We start from the raw sequence: 17,082 nt of genomic DNA on the forward strand, positions 1-17,082 counted from the left end.
AGGGTTTAAAGGGATCTTTTTTCCCCCCATTTATTTGTTTGGTTCATATGGATGTTTGTTTTTGGAAGTTGGTGGAATAAGGAATTATTTGTATATAGGAAATTTTGAATAATTATTAAAAACCCAAACCTTTAAGCAAAAGTATTTGTATTTTAAATACGTCTATTTTAGTAGGTTGGCAGCATAACTAAACCTTTTTTATTGTTGTTATTAAGATAATGAAACTTTTGGTTGATTTGGTTTTGTTTTTTGTTGGGGTTTTTTTGTTTTTGTTTTTTTATCTCTAAGCTCTTAATGTGGCATGATTTGTATTTTAAAGGTACTCGTTTGGTACTATAGAATTAACAAAGTTCAGGCCGGGTGCGGTGGCTCACGCCTGTAATCTCAGCACTTTGAGAGCCCAAGGTGGGCGAATCACGAGGTCAGGAATTCAAGACCAGTCTGGCCAACATGGTGAAACCCCGTCTCTACTAAAAATACAAAAATTAGCCAGACATGGTGGCGTGCGCTGGTAATGCCAGCTACTCGGGAGGCTGAGGCAGGAGAATCGCTTGAACCTGGAAGGTGGAGCTTGCAGTGAGCCAAGATTGTGCCACTGCACTCCCTCCTGGGCAACAGGGCAAGACTCTATCTCAAACAAACAAACGAACAAAGAATTGGCAAAGTTCATTTTGAAAATTTAAGACCTCTCTTCAACTATATTTAAGTAAAAGAAAAGTTTCAGAAAGATTACCTTTTCAGTTACTTTTAGATTACTAATTACGTGCCAAAAGATGTTGCTTCAAAAAAAAGGTTTTTTCTTGAGACAGGGTCTCATTCTGTTCCCCAGGCTGGATGCAGTGGCGTGATCATGGCTCACTGCAACCTCAAAGTCCTGGACTCAAGCCATTCTCCCACGTTAGCCTCCCAAGTAACTGGGACTGCAAGCTCACCCAGCCATACCTGGCTAACTTTATTTTCGGTAGAGAGAGAGTCTCACTTTTTCATCCAAGCCGGTCTCAAAACTCCTGGGCTGAAGTCATCCTCCTGCCTCAGCCTCCCAAAGTGCTGGTACTACCGGCCTGAGCCACCATGCCCAGCCAAATTTGTCTTAGGTCTACATATTTTTCCTCTGTAACAGGCAAACACTGTTATTTGTCTTTACTATGATTGGTATTATCTCTGCTACCATAGTACTTCACTTTTCTGGTAAGATTTAACTTTGCTATAAATATCTGGAACTTTTTTCCCTGTCCTTGGCACAGAGGTTTGAATCTTCTACTTCTCTTTCAGCCTGGGGGAAAAAACCTCTCTTGGCTACCCTCTCATCCTTTTCATGTTTAGACTATAGTCTAGATTTTAATGTTATGTTTATCATCTTTTATTATATGCTTAAGTAATTCTTTATACAACAGTAAAATCTCTATAATAAAATTATAGAAAATAATTTTAATTCATTTTCAGGCCACATCTTATCTACTTTTAGTAAAGCCAAAGCTACTTTGGGAATAGTTAACATTTGTGAGGGGAATGGAGATGTATTTTGTCAACATTCTAAAATACATGTTGAGCATTCCTAATTTGAAAATGTAGAGTGCTCCATAAGCTAAAACTTGTGAGGGCTGACATGATGCTGAAAGGATATGCTCATTTTGGATTTCTGTGTTAGGCACACTCAACTGGTATAATGGAATATTCCAACATCTATACAAATTCTAAATTCAAAACAGAAGGTCTCAAGCATTCTGGATAAGGAATACTCAATCTATAGTATTCTTAAGGCATTACTATTGACTTTTATTTATATAATTAAATGGATAATTGAATAACATGTAAGTAAACATTTTCCACAGGTATATTTGCCCTGTATTTTGCATACTTAAAATAACTGCCGTTTCCACGGACTTGCCACTTTATCTGGGTATGCTTCTCTATGGTGAACAAAAAGTTCCCCAAAATAATTTGCTTTCTGATTACATTTTAGTATGGCAAGTTGCAGTAACGACACTGAAAAATAATTGGTAGTTCTGCCTTACTTTAATGTCATCAAATTAGATTTCTTATGTTAAAGGCTATAATGTCTAGTGGTTATTTCCCTGAAAAATAACATACAGGATCTACTTTTAATACAGTAAAATCAGTTATTCTCTGTCATATTTTAATGTCTTTTTTTTTTTTTTTTTGAGACGGAGTCTTGCTCTGTCACCCAGGCTAGAGTGCAGTGGTGCAATCTCGGCTCACTGCCAGCTCCCCTTCCCAGGTTCACGCCATTCTCCTGCCTCAGTCTCCCGAGTAGCTGGGACTATAGGCACCCGTCACCACACCCAGCTAATTTTTTTTTTTTGTAGTTTTAGTAGAGACGGGGTTTCGCCGTGTTAGCCAGGATGGTCTTGATCTCCTGACCTCGTGATCCTCCCGCCTCGGCCTCCCAAAGTGCTGGGATTACAGGCCTGAGCCACTGTGCCTGGCCTTTAATGTCATTTTTAACAGAAAATTAGATGTGGGCATATATATGCATGACTGACCCTATAGGTATCCTTCTAATAATACTTGATTATAAATAAAAATTCTTGCTTGTAAATTAAAATCCCAGGAAAAAAAAAAGTATTACATTTTTCTTGTCAATTGAGTATTCAGAGTTTGAAATTTTTCAATGGTAAAGGTTATATATTACAAAATAACTATTTCTCTTGCTGCAGTATGATGCAATCAGAATCAATCAGCTTTACGAGCAGGCCAAATGGGCCATTCTCCTGGAAGAAATTGAATGCACAGAAGAAGAAATGATGATGTTTGCAGCCCTGCAGGTAGTTGAAAGGTCTAGGAAATGAGACCTATTCGGGTAAAGGGTAGGGAGGTATTTTTAAACAGTAAAGTGGAATAGTAATTTCGTAACATTTCACAAGACAGAATTTTTGCCATGAAGAAAGTGAGCAGACACTTAGGAAAGCAAAACCAATACATTTTAGTTTTATTTTTTATCTTTTCCAAGAGTTTAGTGGTATACTTAAGTACTTTTCTCTATTTTGTAGGAAAAAATTTATCCTCTCACCCCCAAATATATATCTGCTCAAAGCTCCTCAGTTTTTCCTTGGAAAGAAAATATTTATTAAAAATCAGATTTCTGAAATCTAATCTGAAGCTTACCTGCATAATTTCATAAATAGCTGGGGATGATACAACACATTATAAAATGGGCTGTAGCACAGCAATACTTTCAGGTGATAAGATTTAGAGAGACTAGTGGAACCAAACCTTTTTCTACAGTGATAATTCTTAAGTAGATAACTGACAAGCTTCCTTAGATTAAATTAGTTTTTTCATATGTGGTTCTTACATATGTGGTTCTTACATGCCACCTCCTTCAGAATTATAGGGGAGCTTATTTAAAAATTAATTATCCACTTCATTAATAACTTTAAGGTGGCATCCACACATCCACATTCTTACAGACACTGAGGTCTGGTGACCAAATGAATTCATCTTTCTTAAATTTCAGATACCCTAGTAATGCTTTGGCAAGTATTCCCAGTTATGACGGGATTCTAGGTTCAGCCTAAAGTCCTGATGAAGTTGGTGTTCTATAAATAACAGAAGTACAGGAAGCAGAGTTGACATTCAGTTGAAGAACTTTTCACTGTAGAAAGGATTTTGTTTTTCCTTAGAACACAAAAATGTTCTCAGTCTTCTGGATGCCTTCTTTTACGCATCCAGAAAAGTTTTCAGTTGTGACTCAAAAAGTTGCCATTAGAAAGCAAGAATGGGGAGTGAGATGAGCAAAAAAAAAACTAAATAAAGCAAGAACATCTAATTTTCACCTTAGTTTACATAATGAGAAGAGTGGCAAAGAAGCGTAGACAAGGAAAATCTCAGGTGACAGATATTTTCAGTTATTTTCTAGGGACTTGCTTAATGAGTCAATTAAGATCCTGTATTGTGTTTCCTGATAATTCTGACTCTCTGGTGAATTTCTTGAATTAAATTCTGGAGCAGTTTGTTGGGAGTCCCCTTACCTGGTTATGGCTTTCTTCCTGCATCCTTCTCGCTTTGATACAGGCTCATGATTTTCTAGTGGAGGTTTTGCCAATGATACAATAATAATACCTGTAAAATATGTGTGAAAGACCACAGATTTTATACTGTTGCTTTATTTTTATATTAAATGGTCATGTTTATGGTTGTTTTTAAAAGCAACAGATGCCTGTTATATGCGTGGCACATAGTAGGTGCTCAAAACGTGTTTGTAAAATGAGAGTGCACACAGTTGTGTTCTCACAGGAATGACATGATTCTGCAGCCCCCCTCACCGAATGTATTGTGGACATTCTGTATCAGTACAGAAAGAACACCTCAGAAGACCATAGGTTTCAGTTCATGGAAGTGGAATGGTCTCAAAACCATAGCCCTCCAAGACCATTTTAGAATCTAGATTTAATGAGAGTATTTTGGCATACAGATACCTTGAGTTGTTAGAGGCTTTCTCAGAGACTGACCCTAAGTTTGTATGAAACCATCTAGTATCAGAATAAGGAAACTGAAAGTATGGTGAGGAGGAGATGCCTAGTATTTTTTCTTTCAGACAGAGCCTATACTCTGAAGTATACTCTCCTTGGGACATCTGGATCGTTGTGTAAAGTAAATTTACGATAGTAAAAAGGAGCAAAATATACAAAACAAGAAGGTGGGGATAAAAAGTAAAGTAGATGAATTAGTCACATTGTTTTTAAAGCATTTATGTCAGAGTATGTATTAAGAAATTTAAGATATCCCTTGCACTTTTGAAAGCAAGGCTGGATTTTTTAAGTCCCATTCACAGCCAGGATTTCTCCAATATGACTCATAAGGACATTTTGCATCAGAATTACCCAGAGCAGTGAGTAAAAATGCTGATTCCAGGCTGGACCCCAGACTTCCTGAATCAGGATCTCTGAAGTAAACCTAAGGATCTGTATTTTTGACCAGTTCTTCACTTGATTCTTAATATACTCTGACATTTGGGACCTGAGGACCTCAACCTCTACCTCATTTTCCATAATTTATGAACATGGACATTTCTACCATTGTAAGATCTCATTTCAGCACAATTGAAGTAGCCAGAGACTATTCATTACCAGTCACTAAACCTTAAAACACAGAAGAACATTGTTAAGTGGCCTCAGATTAGTTCACTAAATGCTCCCATGAAATGAATGTATTAAATGAATACTTCAGACATTTGGAGCACCATTTGTTGCTTTGAAAGGTAATTGATTAAGATTTAAAGGTTCTAGGCCGGGCGCGGTGGCTCAAGCCTGTAATCCCAGCACTTTGGGAGGCCGAGACGGGTGGATCACGAGGTCAGGAGATCAAGACCATCCTGGCTAACACGGTGAAACCCCGTCTCTACTAAAAATACAAAAACTAGCCGGGCGAGGTGGCGGGCGCCTGTAGTCCCAGCTACTCGGGAGGCTGAGGCAGGAGAATGGCGTAAACCCGGGAGGCGGAGCTTGCAGTGAGCTGAGATCCGGCCACTGCACTCCAGTCCGGGCGACAGAGCGAGACTCCACCTCAAAAAAAAAAAAAAGATTTAAAGGTTCTGCTGACCTTTGTAGAAGACTTAAGGTTTAACATAAAAATCTATTAGATTATGAATATTGGTTCTAAGTCACTTACTGAAGTATATTTAAAATCAATAACTATTCTGTATCCCAAAATTTTCCTGTCTACATATGAGTAGTCACCACTACTGACTGCTCTCTCTCCACCCCTCCCCACCCACGTGTATGTGGGTATCCATGTGCGTACTCAGGTACAAACATTCTTACATATGAGAATACAGAGCATTGAATCGAGGATGGGGAAAAGGTGGAGCTTTAGCTTTTGACATAGTAATGATGACTTTCTCCTGGGTAATAGCAAGGTACAGCATTCAGTGTTCATCTGTTTCTACAAAAGACCTTATGCATATTCTATATGTCCATTCAATATTTCTTGATAACAGGCCCTGTTATAGACACAGGGAAGATTACAATAAAAAAAAAAAAAAAGTCAAATGTCTGTTAATGTGAAATACAGTTGAGGACAGTTAACTCTCTAAAGTCTAAGGGCCCCCAAACGATGAATTCATTGGTATGTGTCCAAAGACCCTACGTCTTTTGGATAAATATTTATTAGCAGGTTTAGGATATTGATTTCAGGTGCCATGCCCTTTATTTCCTTTCGCTCTAGTTCCCAGACGCTTCTGTCTTTTCCAGTTAGGTACTGAAAAGCATTCAATATAGATTCAGATAGTAATTTCATCTTAGAATTTTACAGTTATAGCAATTTAATAAAATAATTCTGGTTTCAGTATCATATCAATAAGCTGTCAATCATGACGTCGGAGAATCATTTGAACAACAGTGACAAAGAAGTTGATGAAGTTGATGCTGCCCTGTCAGACCTGGAGATTACTTTGGAAGGGGGTAAAACGTCAACAATTTTGGTAGGATGAATCTTTTTTCTAACCTACTAATTTAGCTTGAATTGATGCGTTCCATTTTGTGGATTTAGGTTCAAAGTATTTGGGGGGTGGTGGAGAGAAATATTTAATGCTTTAGAGAGAGAAATCGGATGTTAATTTTTCAGGAACTTTGAGCAAAGTGGTGATTTTGTTTTGAGACAGGGTCTTGCTCTGTTGCTCAGGCTGGAGTGCAGTGGCGCACACCATAGGTCACTGCATCCTCAAACTCCAGGGCTCAAGCCATTTCCTGCCTCAGCCTCCTGAGTAGCTGAGACTACAAGCATGCATCACCACACCTGGCTAAATTTGTAATTTTTTTAGAGATGGGGTCTGACTGTGTTGTCTAGTCTGATCTCAAACTCCTGGCCTTAAGCAGTGCTCCTGCCACCGCTGGGAAGTTTGTTTGTTTCTAAAGTAGTAATGTATTCGTCTCTAGTGCATTCAACACAGTAAGAATAGATCTAATACTCTAATACTCTGCAAATTCTTTTACAAGTGATGAGAAGACATTTCTGCAGAGGAAAATGATCTCAAGTCATGGTAAAAATCCACTTAGTGATGTGCACATTTGAAATATTACAAAAAAAATAGATCTCGGGAAAATTGTGAAATGCTGGGTTTGGTTTTTAAGTATAGGGATTAGTTACTGCTGAGGAAACACTTCGGGCCTTTTACAATGTGCAGATTTATATGCAGCTACAGTTTCAGCGGTATTAAAGATAACATATTCTTATGAGTTGTATCAATTGCCATTTTGATGAAAATTTTGTTAACCTTTTATGCTATTTGAAAATGCCTTTGTACCAAGAATATGGTCCATAAGACCATGTAATGTGATTGTGTTAAAATCTTTATCATCTGTATTTTATGTCGTTCTGTTTATTAAGTAAGCTAGTTCTTGATATCAGATACCAAACATTAGAAAGAATTTCAAATAATAAAAAAAAATAAAAAAGGATTTAACTCTCTCCTAGGGTGACATTACTTCCATTCCTGAACTTGCTGACTATATTAAAGTTTTCAAGTAAGTACAAAAAGAGGAGGGATTCCAAATATTAATGACTGTCAGTTTTATAGTCATGGTCATATTGAAACTAAGTTTGACTAACGCATCTACTGTAAACAGATTTACCAGTTAGGTGAACACCAAATTACCATGAGAGAAAATAACCACTTTTACGAAATTAAAATCACAATGCTCATTCTTTTATCAGATACACATTTTTTCTTTTAAAAAAAAGATTGTGAAACCTAGATTGCGTCATACAGATGCTGAAACGGTAATACAGTGGCACAGCCCCTCTGGGCCTCAGTTGGAAGCAGTACATAATGAACCGTGTTACTGCCAGCGATTATTTCCTCGTTCAGAGTGCAAGATTCTGTTGAACTCTGTTCATTTGTTCATGGAACATTTTATATAAAGTTCTAGTATATCTGATCAAGATTTGTAAACACTATCCAACTACATTCCACAGAATCAGGAGAGCTCAGCATTAAGGCAGAGAGGAGAAAAAGGAAAGGAGGTGATGTGGAAAATACTGTTTTCTACTATATAAGATAAAACTACTCTAGAATAAAACATTTACCGTAGCTGAACATACAACAGTTCAAAATATGGAACATTTCTGAGATAAGGGCATGATTTCAGATGCCACTACCCTACCCTTTCTCCTTCCCCCTTGACACATTTCTCATCTACCTGCACCTTAAGGTCCTTACACACCCTCATGACTGCTGTGTCATCTTCCTTCTGTATTTGACATTGGAGTGGCAAGTTAATGTCACCATTGGAATTTACCCTGGAGAAAGCAGCACTTCCCCCACTTTCAGTCCTGCCAGGTAAACTTGCATCTTTATAGAGGCCCCAAGGCAACTCTGCAGACACCCATAAACCTGCAGGTAATTACAGGATTTAGGAATCTTCCAATTACTGACATTTACTTCACCTTTCTTACCCTTCCCATGTGACCTCCTAGTTAGTGATAGATGTCATGACTACAGCTGCAGAATACTGGAACACAGGCACGCTGTTTGTGTGATCTTCTAGAGTAGATTGAGAAGGGAGGCTCGCATCCAGTAACAGCAGCACTGACTCTAAGACACTGACCAAGGGGGATCGATGTCAGCACGTGTAAAACTTGACCCCAGACTTAATATTGTGAAACTTTGCTAATATAGCATTAATAAAGTTACTTCAAAGTGATTTTGTTGTTAATTCTGTTTCATACATAGGCCAAAAAAGCTGACTCTGAAAGGTTACAAGCAATATTGGTGCACCTTCAAAGACACATCCATTTCTTGTTATAAGAGCAAAGAAGAATCCAGTGGCACACCAGCTCATCAGATGAACCTCAGGGGTAAGGAGAGCCTGTCACGGCTGTTGATGGTGGCATCCCCATTGGCCTAATAGTCAATGAGCCACTTGCTGGGATAAACAGGTTTTTTAAAAATCAATTTCTTTACTCCTTCGGGTACTTTAAAAATGTTTAGATGTGTCTTTTTTTACATAGTCTTTTTCACAGTTTTGAAGTATTCAATTCCACATAAATATTTCGTTGTAATCTCTTTGTGCAGACCTGACCTGAAATGTATGACTTAACTTTTCTTTTTTGTTTTTTGAGAGGGAGTCTTGCTCTGTTGCCCAGGCTGGAGTGCAGTGGCACGATCTTGGCTCACTGTTACTTCTACCTCCTGGGTTCAAGCGATTTTCGTGCCTCAGCCTCCCCAGTAGCTGGGATTACAGGTGTGCACCACCACACCCAGCTACAAGGTTTCATCATGTTGGCCAGACTGGTCTCGAACACCTGGCTTCAATTGATCTGCCCACCTTAGCCTCCCAAAGTGCTGCGATTACAGGTGTGAGCCACCACACCCAGCTGATCCTGCATTTCTAACTTGTCAAGGAAGCGTATGTTGTCTTCCCAGCTTCAGCATTAAGGACATTTAGAGTTTCCTTATTCTGCAGGGACTGCCTCTTTGTCTGTTTTGGATTCTGCCTTACTTTCAGCCACGTTGTAGTCATCCCTGGGCTTTCATCTTCAACATCCTGCTCTTCCTCACCCTCACTGATGACAGGCTGGTCCCACTCAGGGTCCTGAGCCTCTGAATTTTCCTGGCTCGCCAGTAGGGTCGCTGACACTTTCAGAGTTTGGGCAGGTCCTTCCATTCCCCTTCGCCTTCCCCAACACCTCTTCCTCACATAGTTTTTTCTTTGCTCTCAGCCTGGCTTCTGAGGCCACTCCAGGATATTCCTCGGAGGCTTCTAGCTGACACCTTGAGTCTCCTTGGTTTCCTCTTGTCTTTTCAAATCCAAAGCTATCTCAGAACCAGGGGCTGGCATTTGGGTTGCTCATTTCCTTTCCCTCAGGGCATTTGTGGCAGGCCTGCTTCCTACAGCCTGGGCTAAGCCTGGATGAAGGCTAAGCTATTGGCTTTGTTTTGGATTTTGTTTTTCCTTTTCTTCAGTAAGGTCTATGAGCTACAGCTTAATTTCCTATTTCATTGATTTCTTCTATTGGTTCTTTGTGCTTCTCTTTCACCTTTTTCATCTGATGATGGCTGGCTCAGCTGGTAGGCGAATTTCCTCTCCAGATTAGTCTGGTTCTTCTGCAGATAGATGGCATTCTGCTGCTGTGATTTCTTTGCAGAGCGTTAATGAGCCTCTCACTTGGGGTAATACTTTTCAATAAAATCACCTGGTTCGCTTTCAGTTTAGCTACCACTTCCTCCAGAAAGCTGTATCCCCTGAGGACCGCTCTCCCGGGAGCACACACCCTTGGCACCTGGCATGCCTTTTGGATGATGCAGTCAATCGGCTGGCTCCTCGCTGTCTGTTCCATAGTCCTCTTACTGTATCTTCCCTTAGAGCAAAGACTAAAAAACTAAAATACACTTTCTAGACTCATTTTCAATGAGACTTAGATCCTAGTCAGATGCATTCATGGGAGACTTGAATTCGGAATAGAGTTAAGACACAGAAAATGAAAGGAGGGAGGTATTTCTAGGTGCTGGAGCTAACACCTGCAGCCATAGCCTCCTGCTTTCCCACCTGCTTGATAATAGCAAAGGTTGCACCACCCTTGGCAAGCCAGTTCAGAGTTATTCCTAGTGGCCCAGCCCATCTCTTCTTTGGGTACATTTGTACGTACACATGTTTTTGTAGGTAAGGCAGTATATGCCTTTCTAACTCGAAGTACTCAGATGTGGACAACAGCACCAAGGAAAAGGGCTTCAGACTGATTTCACAGAAATGACTCCCAAAACAATTTCATTTAACACTTAAAACACAGACGTGCTTTTCCTGATTCATATTTCTAAATTGTACTTGGTACCGTCATGTATCATTTAACAGTAGAGATACATTCTGAGAAATGTCAGGCAATTTTGTCATTGTGTGAGTACTATGGAGTATGTGTACTTACACAAACCAAGATGGTATAGCCGACTGCACACCTAGGCTATAGAGTATAGCCGACTGCATACCTAGGCTGTATGGTATAGCTGATTGCTCCTAGGCTACAACCTGTATAGCATTTTACTGTACTGAATACTGTAGACAACTGTAACACAGTAGTATTTGTTATCTAAACGTATCTAAATCTAGAAAAGGTACAACTTGGGTGGGCACGGTGGCTCATGCCTGTAATCCCAGCACTTTGGGAGACCAAGGCTGGCGATCACCTGAGTTGGGAAGCTGGAGACCAACCTGACCAACATGGAGAAACCCCATCTCTACTAAAAATAGAAAATTAGCTGGGCATGGTGGCACATGCCAGTAATCCCAGCTACTTGGGAGGCTGAGGCAGGAGAATCGCTTGAACCTGGGAGGCGGAGGTTGCAGTGAGCCAAGATCACGCCATTGCACTCCTGCCTAGGCAACAAGAGTGAAACTCTGTTTCAAAAAAAAAAATTGGTACACTTGTATAGAGCGGTTTCCATGAATGGAGCTTGCAGGACTGGAAGTTGCTCTGGGTGTGAGTGGGTGGTGAGTGAATGTGAAGGCCTAGGACATTACTATACACTACTGCAGACTTTATAAATACTGTATACTTAGGATGCATGAAATTTATTTTAAAACTTCAGTAATTTTCTTTCTTCAAACCTTTGCTTACTGTAACTTTATAAACAACTTTTAACATCTTAACCCTTTTCTAATGACACTTAGCTTAAACATGGTACAGCTGTACAAAAATATTTTCTTTATATTCTTATTCTATATGCTTTTTTTATATGTAGATTTTTAATTTTTTTTAACCTTTTGTTAGCTTAAATCACAGGCACACACATTAGCCTAGACCTCCACGAGATCCGGTTCATCAGTATCACTGTCTTTTACCTCCGCGTCCTGTCTCACTGGAAGGTCTTCAGGGGGAGTAACAAGCATGGAGCTGTCATTTCCTCTGGTAACAATGCCTTCTTCTGGAATCCCCCTGAAGACCTGTCTGAGGCTGTTTTACAGTTACCTTTTTTATTTAAGTAGAAGTACATTGTAAAATAATGATAAAAAGAATAGTATAGTAAATACATAAACCAGTAACGCAGTCATTTATCATTATCAGGTATTAGGTACTATTTGTAATTGTACATGCTGCATTTTTCTGTGACTGGCAGCAGAATAGGTTTGTTTACACAGATGTGAGCTATGATATTATGACAGCTACAGTGTCACTAGGCAGTAGGAATTTTTTCAGTTCCATTATAGTCTTACGAAGGCACTGTCGCTGTCATATATGCAGTTTGTTGTTTACCGAAATGCTTTTATGCAGTGTGTGACTGTATATCGTACATTAGGATAGATTTACTGTATTTCAACACAGTTGGAAATCTGTACCCCAGTACGTGAGCTCTGCCTAGTAGTCACTTAAACTGTTGCTTTTAAAGTTACACAGGGCGGGCGCGGTGGCTCACGCCTGTAATCCCAGCACTTTGGGAGGCCGAGGGGGGACGGATCACGAGGTCAGGAGATCGAGCCCATCCTGGCTAACGCGGTGAAACCCCGTCTCTACTAAAAATACAAAAAAATTAGCTGGGCCTGGTGACATGCACCTGTAGTCCCCGCTACTCCGGAGGCTGAGGCAGGAGAACGGGCGTGAACCCGGGAGGTGGAACTTGCAATGAGCCGAGATCGCGCCACTGCACTCCAGGCTGGGAAACAGCGCAAGACTCCAACTCAAAAAAAATATAAAGTTACACAAATTAAAAAAAAATAGAAAAACTCAGTCCTGAGTAGAGAATTGCTGTTCCCACATGTTGGAATTCTGTAATTTACCTGAAACTCTTAATTAGGCTCACTGCCTTCCTCCCTCAGTCACTGGCATTTCACTTTTGGGTGTCTGTCATTCTTTGCTGCCCTCAGGATCCACTGCAGCCTTCTCCTGCTTCCCTCTTCAGCATCCCAGGACCAGCATAAATGATCCACTGTTGACTTTGAGACTAGATCTGTCTTCTGGCCCCTGTTCTCACTGTCCCTGTTACATCTTAACCTTCTTTCTGTATAACTGAGAGGTCAAGTCCTGGCACGGAATTAATAAGTTTATAAGTTGTTCTCAGTTTTCATCCCGCTGTTCCCAAGTCCTCTGAAAGGACTCATCACACTGATCATCACACTCATCACAGGCACCACACTGATAACACCTTGACCAAGAATCAAATGGCCTAGATGCTGCTCTTCCACTAAACAAGCCCTGTGATTTTTGTTGTTTCATTTTTTGAGACTATGTTGTACATGCTTATCTCCAACTCTTGGGCTCAAGTGATCCTTCCACCTCAGCCTCCCGAGTAGCTGACACTAGGTGTACACCACTACACATGGTTTAGATCAGTGATTTTGGAAAGACAGGACATCTGGGCCTATAGTGTCTTCTTCTGAGAAATGAGAGTGTTAGACTGGATGCCAAGGCTTCATAGAGATCTAAAACTCAAAGTTCTAAAAATTCATTTCAGCTAATACTAAGTGAACTCCTGTGCCACAAACTACTGGGTAGTAGAGATACAAGGGAGAACCACTTACAGTCCCAATCCTCAAGATGGTTTAGAGCATGTTGGGGAGATAAAATTGCAATTGGGGTAATAAATAGTACTTTGGAAAGTAAGGAAAGGAGCAAGGGGTAAGAGTGCTCTATAACTTAACCTTCAGTGAGGATGGAGAGACCTCATTGGGGATAGAGAGCCAGGCACAGTGGCACATGCCTGTAATTCCAGCTACTCAGGAGGCTAAGGTAGGAGCATCACTTGAGCCCAAGAGTTAAAGACCAACCTGGGCAACATAGCCAGACCCCATCTCAAAAAAACAAAAGCCTAAAGAAAAGCACCAGCAACTGCAGAGAGTTTTGTGCTGCTGGAATATAGAATTTAAGGGAAAGGATGAATACTTCCTTAATAGCTATTGAATGTGATTCCTGCTAACATGAGAGATAGTCGCAGAAGAATCTGGCAGACATTAGATGATAAAAATGGTAAGGAGATTGTTTTTTGAACTGGCAGCAGTGACATGTCACTGAAAGAATATTAACACAAAAATGACAAGATCCATATTTATACCAGTTACGGTGCAGAGGAGTCATTTTAGAGAGATGATAGTAATCCAAATTAAGGTAATCAACATGAGATGAGAAAAGGGGCAGACTGAATAGATACTGAGGAAGTTTGGTCAATAGTCTGGGTGATTTATTTGGGAGGAGGTTGAAGTGGGGTCATTTTTCTGACTTGTGCATTGAGTGGATAGTGTGATACTGAGATAAGAATGTAGAAGAACGAGCTGGGTTTGGGGGAAAAGATGAGTTTAATATGGGGATGTTTTGAATTTGAGGTGCCTATGGGATATCTGTTTGGAGCTAGCCTGTAGACATTGGGTTGGGGAAAGATGCACATGCTCCAGATGCTGATAGGGTAGCAGTTAGCAGTAATGGTAAGTGCAGCCACTGGAATGATGGTCTGTAAATGTGAGAAGACAAGACGAAGATCAGAACCCTGCAGATCACCCATGTTTAAGAGACAGGGCAGGTTAGAAGAACGGGACCTTGCAAAGGAAACAAAGAAAATGCATAGGAAGACTATGGCAATGAGGTATGATGAAAGCTAACATAAAAGTCATTTCAAAAGGACAGAGTAGTCAACAGTGTCCAATACTGTAGTAAAGTAAGGTAGTTAGGCCAGCATAGTATCTAGCCATGTGGTTCGTGACCTTGATAAGAACAAACTGAGTAGACTTCAGTGGTTTATTGAGTATGGAGCCAAAGTACAATCATTGAGAAGTAGATAAGAGATGGGCACGGTGGCTCATGCTGGTAATCTCAACATTTTGGGAGGCCAAGGCCGGTGGTGGATTGCTTGAGACCAGGAGTTTGAGAACAGCCTGGGCAACATGGTGAAACCCTGTCTCTATTGAAAAAAAGAGAGAGAGAGAGGAGACAAAGCTTTTTAATGAACCTTATCTGTGACAAGGAAGGGGGAAAGAGGTAACAGAAAAGGGAGGTATGTTGTGGTATAAGATGGGAGAGATTCGAGGAAATTAAATGCTGATGGAAATGTGGCAGTAGAAAGAAGGAAATCTAGTGTCTGAGAGAGGATCTCGGTGGTAGAGCAGGGTTCCTGGGATGGTAATGAACTCAGCCCACTTGGATAGGAAAGCTGGAGGATGACGGATGCCTCTCGCACTGTGTGGAAGCAAGGACAGCTAAGTTTATCTTCTAGGGTGGCAGGAAATGGATGGACTTAACTTCTGGTGGCTTTCATTTTCTTGGAGATATAAGAGGTGGAGTTGTCCCTTGAGACTAAGTGACACTGTAGGATGTCTGAGAAGATTTGAAGTAGGCATTGTTGAAAATGTCTGTATAAGCACAGAAGGATGCAAGCATAGAGGGCCCAGTTGAGGTTGGTATCCATGAATCTCTAGTGAAACCTTTTTTACTTACTCCTTCCCATCTTGCAGTGCTAAGCAGCCTGAGTATAGGCAAGGAAAAGATAGAGGGATTTATTTACCTAGGGGGCAGATTTTACTAGGAGAATGTATAACGTGAAGACAGTGAGTCTCGGCAGTTGGAGTGGATGTCCAGTGAATGTGGTCCAGGCTGGATTGGGAAGGAGGGAGCTGTTGCTTCCTTCTGTTGCTGTTGGGGAGAAAGTGGAGGGGTTGCAGGATAGGGTTCCTCAAAGAGTTTGATAAGAGTTAGGATTGGCCGGGCGCGGTGGCTCAAGCCTGTAATCCCAGCACTTTGGGAGGCCGAGACGGGCGGATCATGAGGTCAGGAGATCGAGACCATCCTGGCTAACACGGTGAAACCCTGTCTCTACTAAAAAATACAAAAAACTAGCCGGGCGAGGTGGCGGGCGCCTGTAGTCCCAGCTACTCGGGAGGCTGAGGCAGGAGAATGGCGTGAACCCAGGAGGTGGAGCTTGCAGTGAGCTGAGATCTGGCCACTGCACTCCAGCCTGGGCGACAGAGCCAGACTCCGTCTCAAAAAAAAAGAGTTAGGATTAGAGATTGTGATCAGAATCGGCTGTTTGCATTTCACCTTTCAGAAGTACACTAACTGGGTAACTGAGGAAGTCCAGTGGTTGCCGTGGAAGTAGGTAGCTGAGGTGGCATGGAACGGGTGTTTGAGATGTGGCCCGGTGTAGGCCTCTGAGCCTACACTAGTGGCTGAGTTACCACCCACTTTATCTCTCCCTGTTTAGTTTTCTTGTTTTTTTAAAAGAGGCCTAATTATTATGGAATTGTATACTGTAAATCCTCTTGAATTATTAATGATACTTGTGCAAAAGATTGTGTACTTTCAAACAACTGTTTCAACTTTGCATGTTTAACAGTTTGTCACACACGTTCTCATCATTCTAAAGCCTGTATAAAAGGAGATACAAAAGAAGACATTTGTGTGTAGTAAATATTTTAAAAAGAAAACAAAGGGCAGGAGGGAATCCACCGAATTCATGGTACCAGTTGCTAGGGAGGAGAATGAAGAGGGCCTCTCCTTTATTTAAAGTGTTTTTATTTAATACTAAAATATTTATGTAGAGGGGGAAAATGACAATTTTAACATTTGTTCTTCTGGATATGGAGTGTGTATGATCTTCTTATGTTCTGTGCCAAGAGGAATTGAAAAGGCAAGCCCTACTAACAGTTTAAAATTTTCCTCATCGAGCCTATTGCATGATCATATGACACTGTGCTTTGTTCATGTCATTCTCAGACAATTGGAATAAACTTTAGGAAGCTTCGACATGTGTATTATCTTATTTATCCTTAAATCATCCCTGTGAGGTAGAGTTCAAGGTCAGGAAATGTAGACTTAGATGAGTTAAATGGCCCATAATTATTAATAAGTGACAAAGAAGTCTGGAACCCACGTCTCTCTGCAGAGCTCTCCTTTGCTGTATTTGTTATACTGTTACTACTTGTGTATGCCCGCTGTTATGCCATTATCTAACACCTCGTTCAGTAAATCTGCATTGCCTTCTGTAAAGCCTCCTACAAAGTGAAATTCTGAATAGAGTTTTTGTTTGTTTGTTTATTTGTTTAAGAGACACAGTTTTGCTTTTGTTGCCCAGGCTGGAGTGCAACGGCGCGATCTCAGCTCACTGCAACCTCCACCTGCTGGGTTCAAGCGATTCTCCTGCTTCAGCCT

General features: G+C 40.7%; 1 protein-coding gene across 2 annotated transcripts in view; it reads left to right on the forward strand.

Annotated features, from left to right (window-relative positions):
• The window catches only part of FERMT2 (fermitin family member 2), a 97,438-nt gene that overhangs the window by 72,170 nt on the left and 8,186 nt on the right, over positions 1–17,082 (forward strand). For both annotated transcript variants that reach the window (XM_026455339.1, XM_026455340.1), the window contains exons 7-10: positions 2,679–2,786; positions 6,308–6,442; positions 7,435–7,484; positions 8,693–8,817. In XM_026455339.1, coding sequence (XP_026311124.1) covers positions 2,679–2,786; positions 6,308–6,442; positions 7,435–7,484; positions 8,693–8,817 — 418 coding nt within the window. The remainder of the gene's footprint in view (positions 1–2,678; positions 2,787–6,307; positions 6,443–7,434; positions 7,485–8,692; positions 8,818–17,082) is intronic.

The sequence above is a fragment of the Piliocolobus tephrosceles genome, chromosome 6 (assembly GCF_002776525.5).
Source record: "Piliocolobus tephrosceles isolate RC106 chromosome 6, ASM277652v3, whole genome shotgun sequence".
Classification (NCBI taxonomy): Eukaryota; Metazoa; Chordata; class Mammalia; order Primates; family Cercopithecidae; genus Piliocolobus; species Piliocolobus tephrosceles.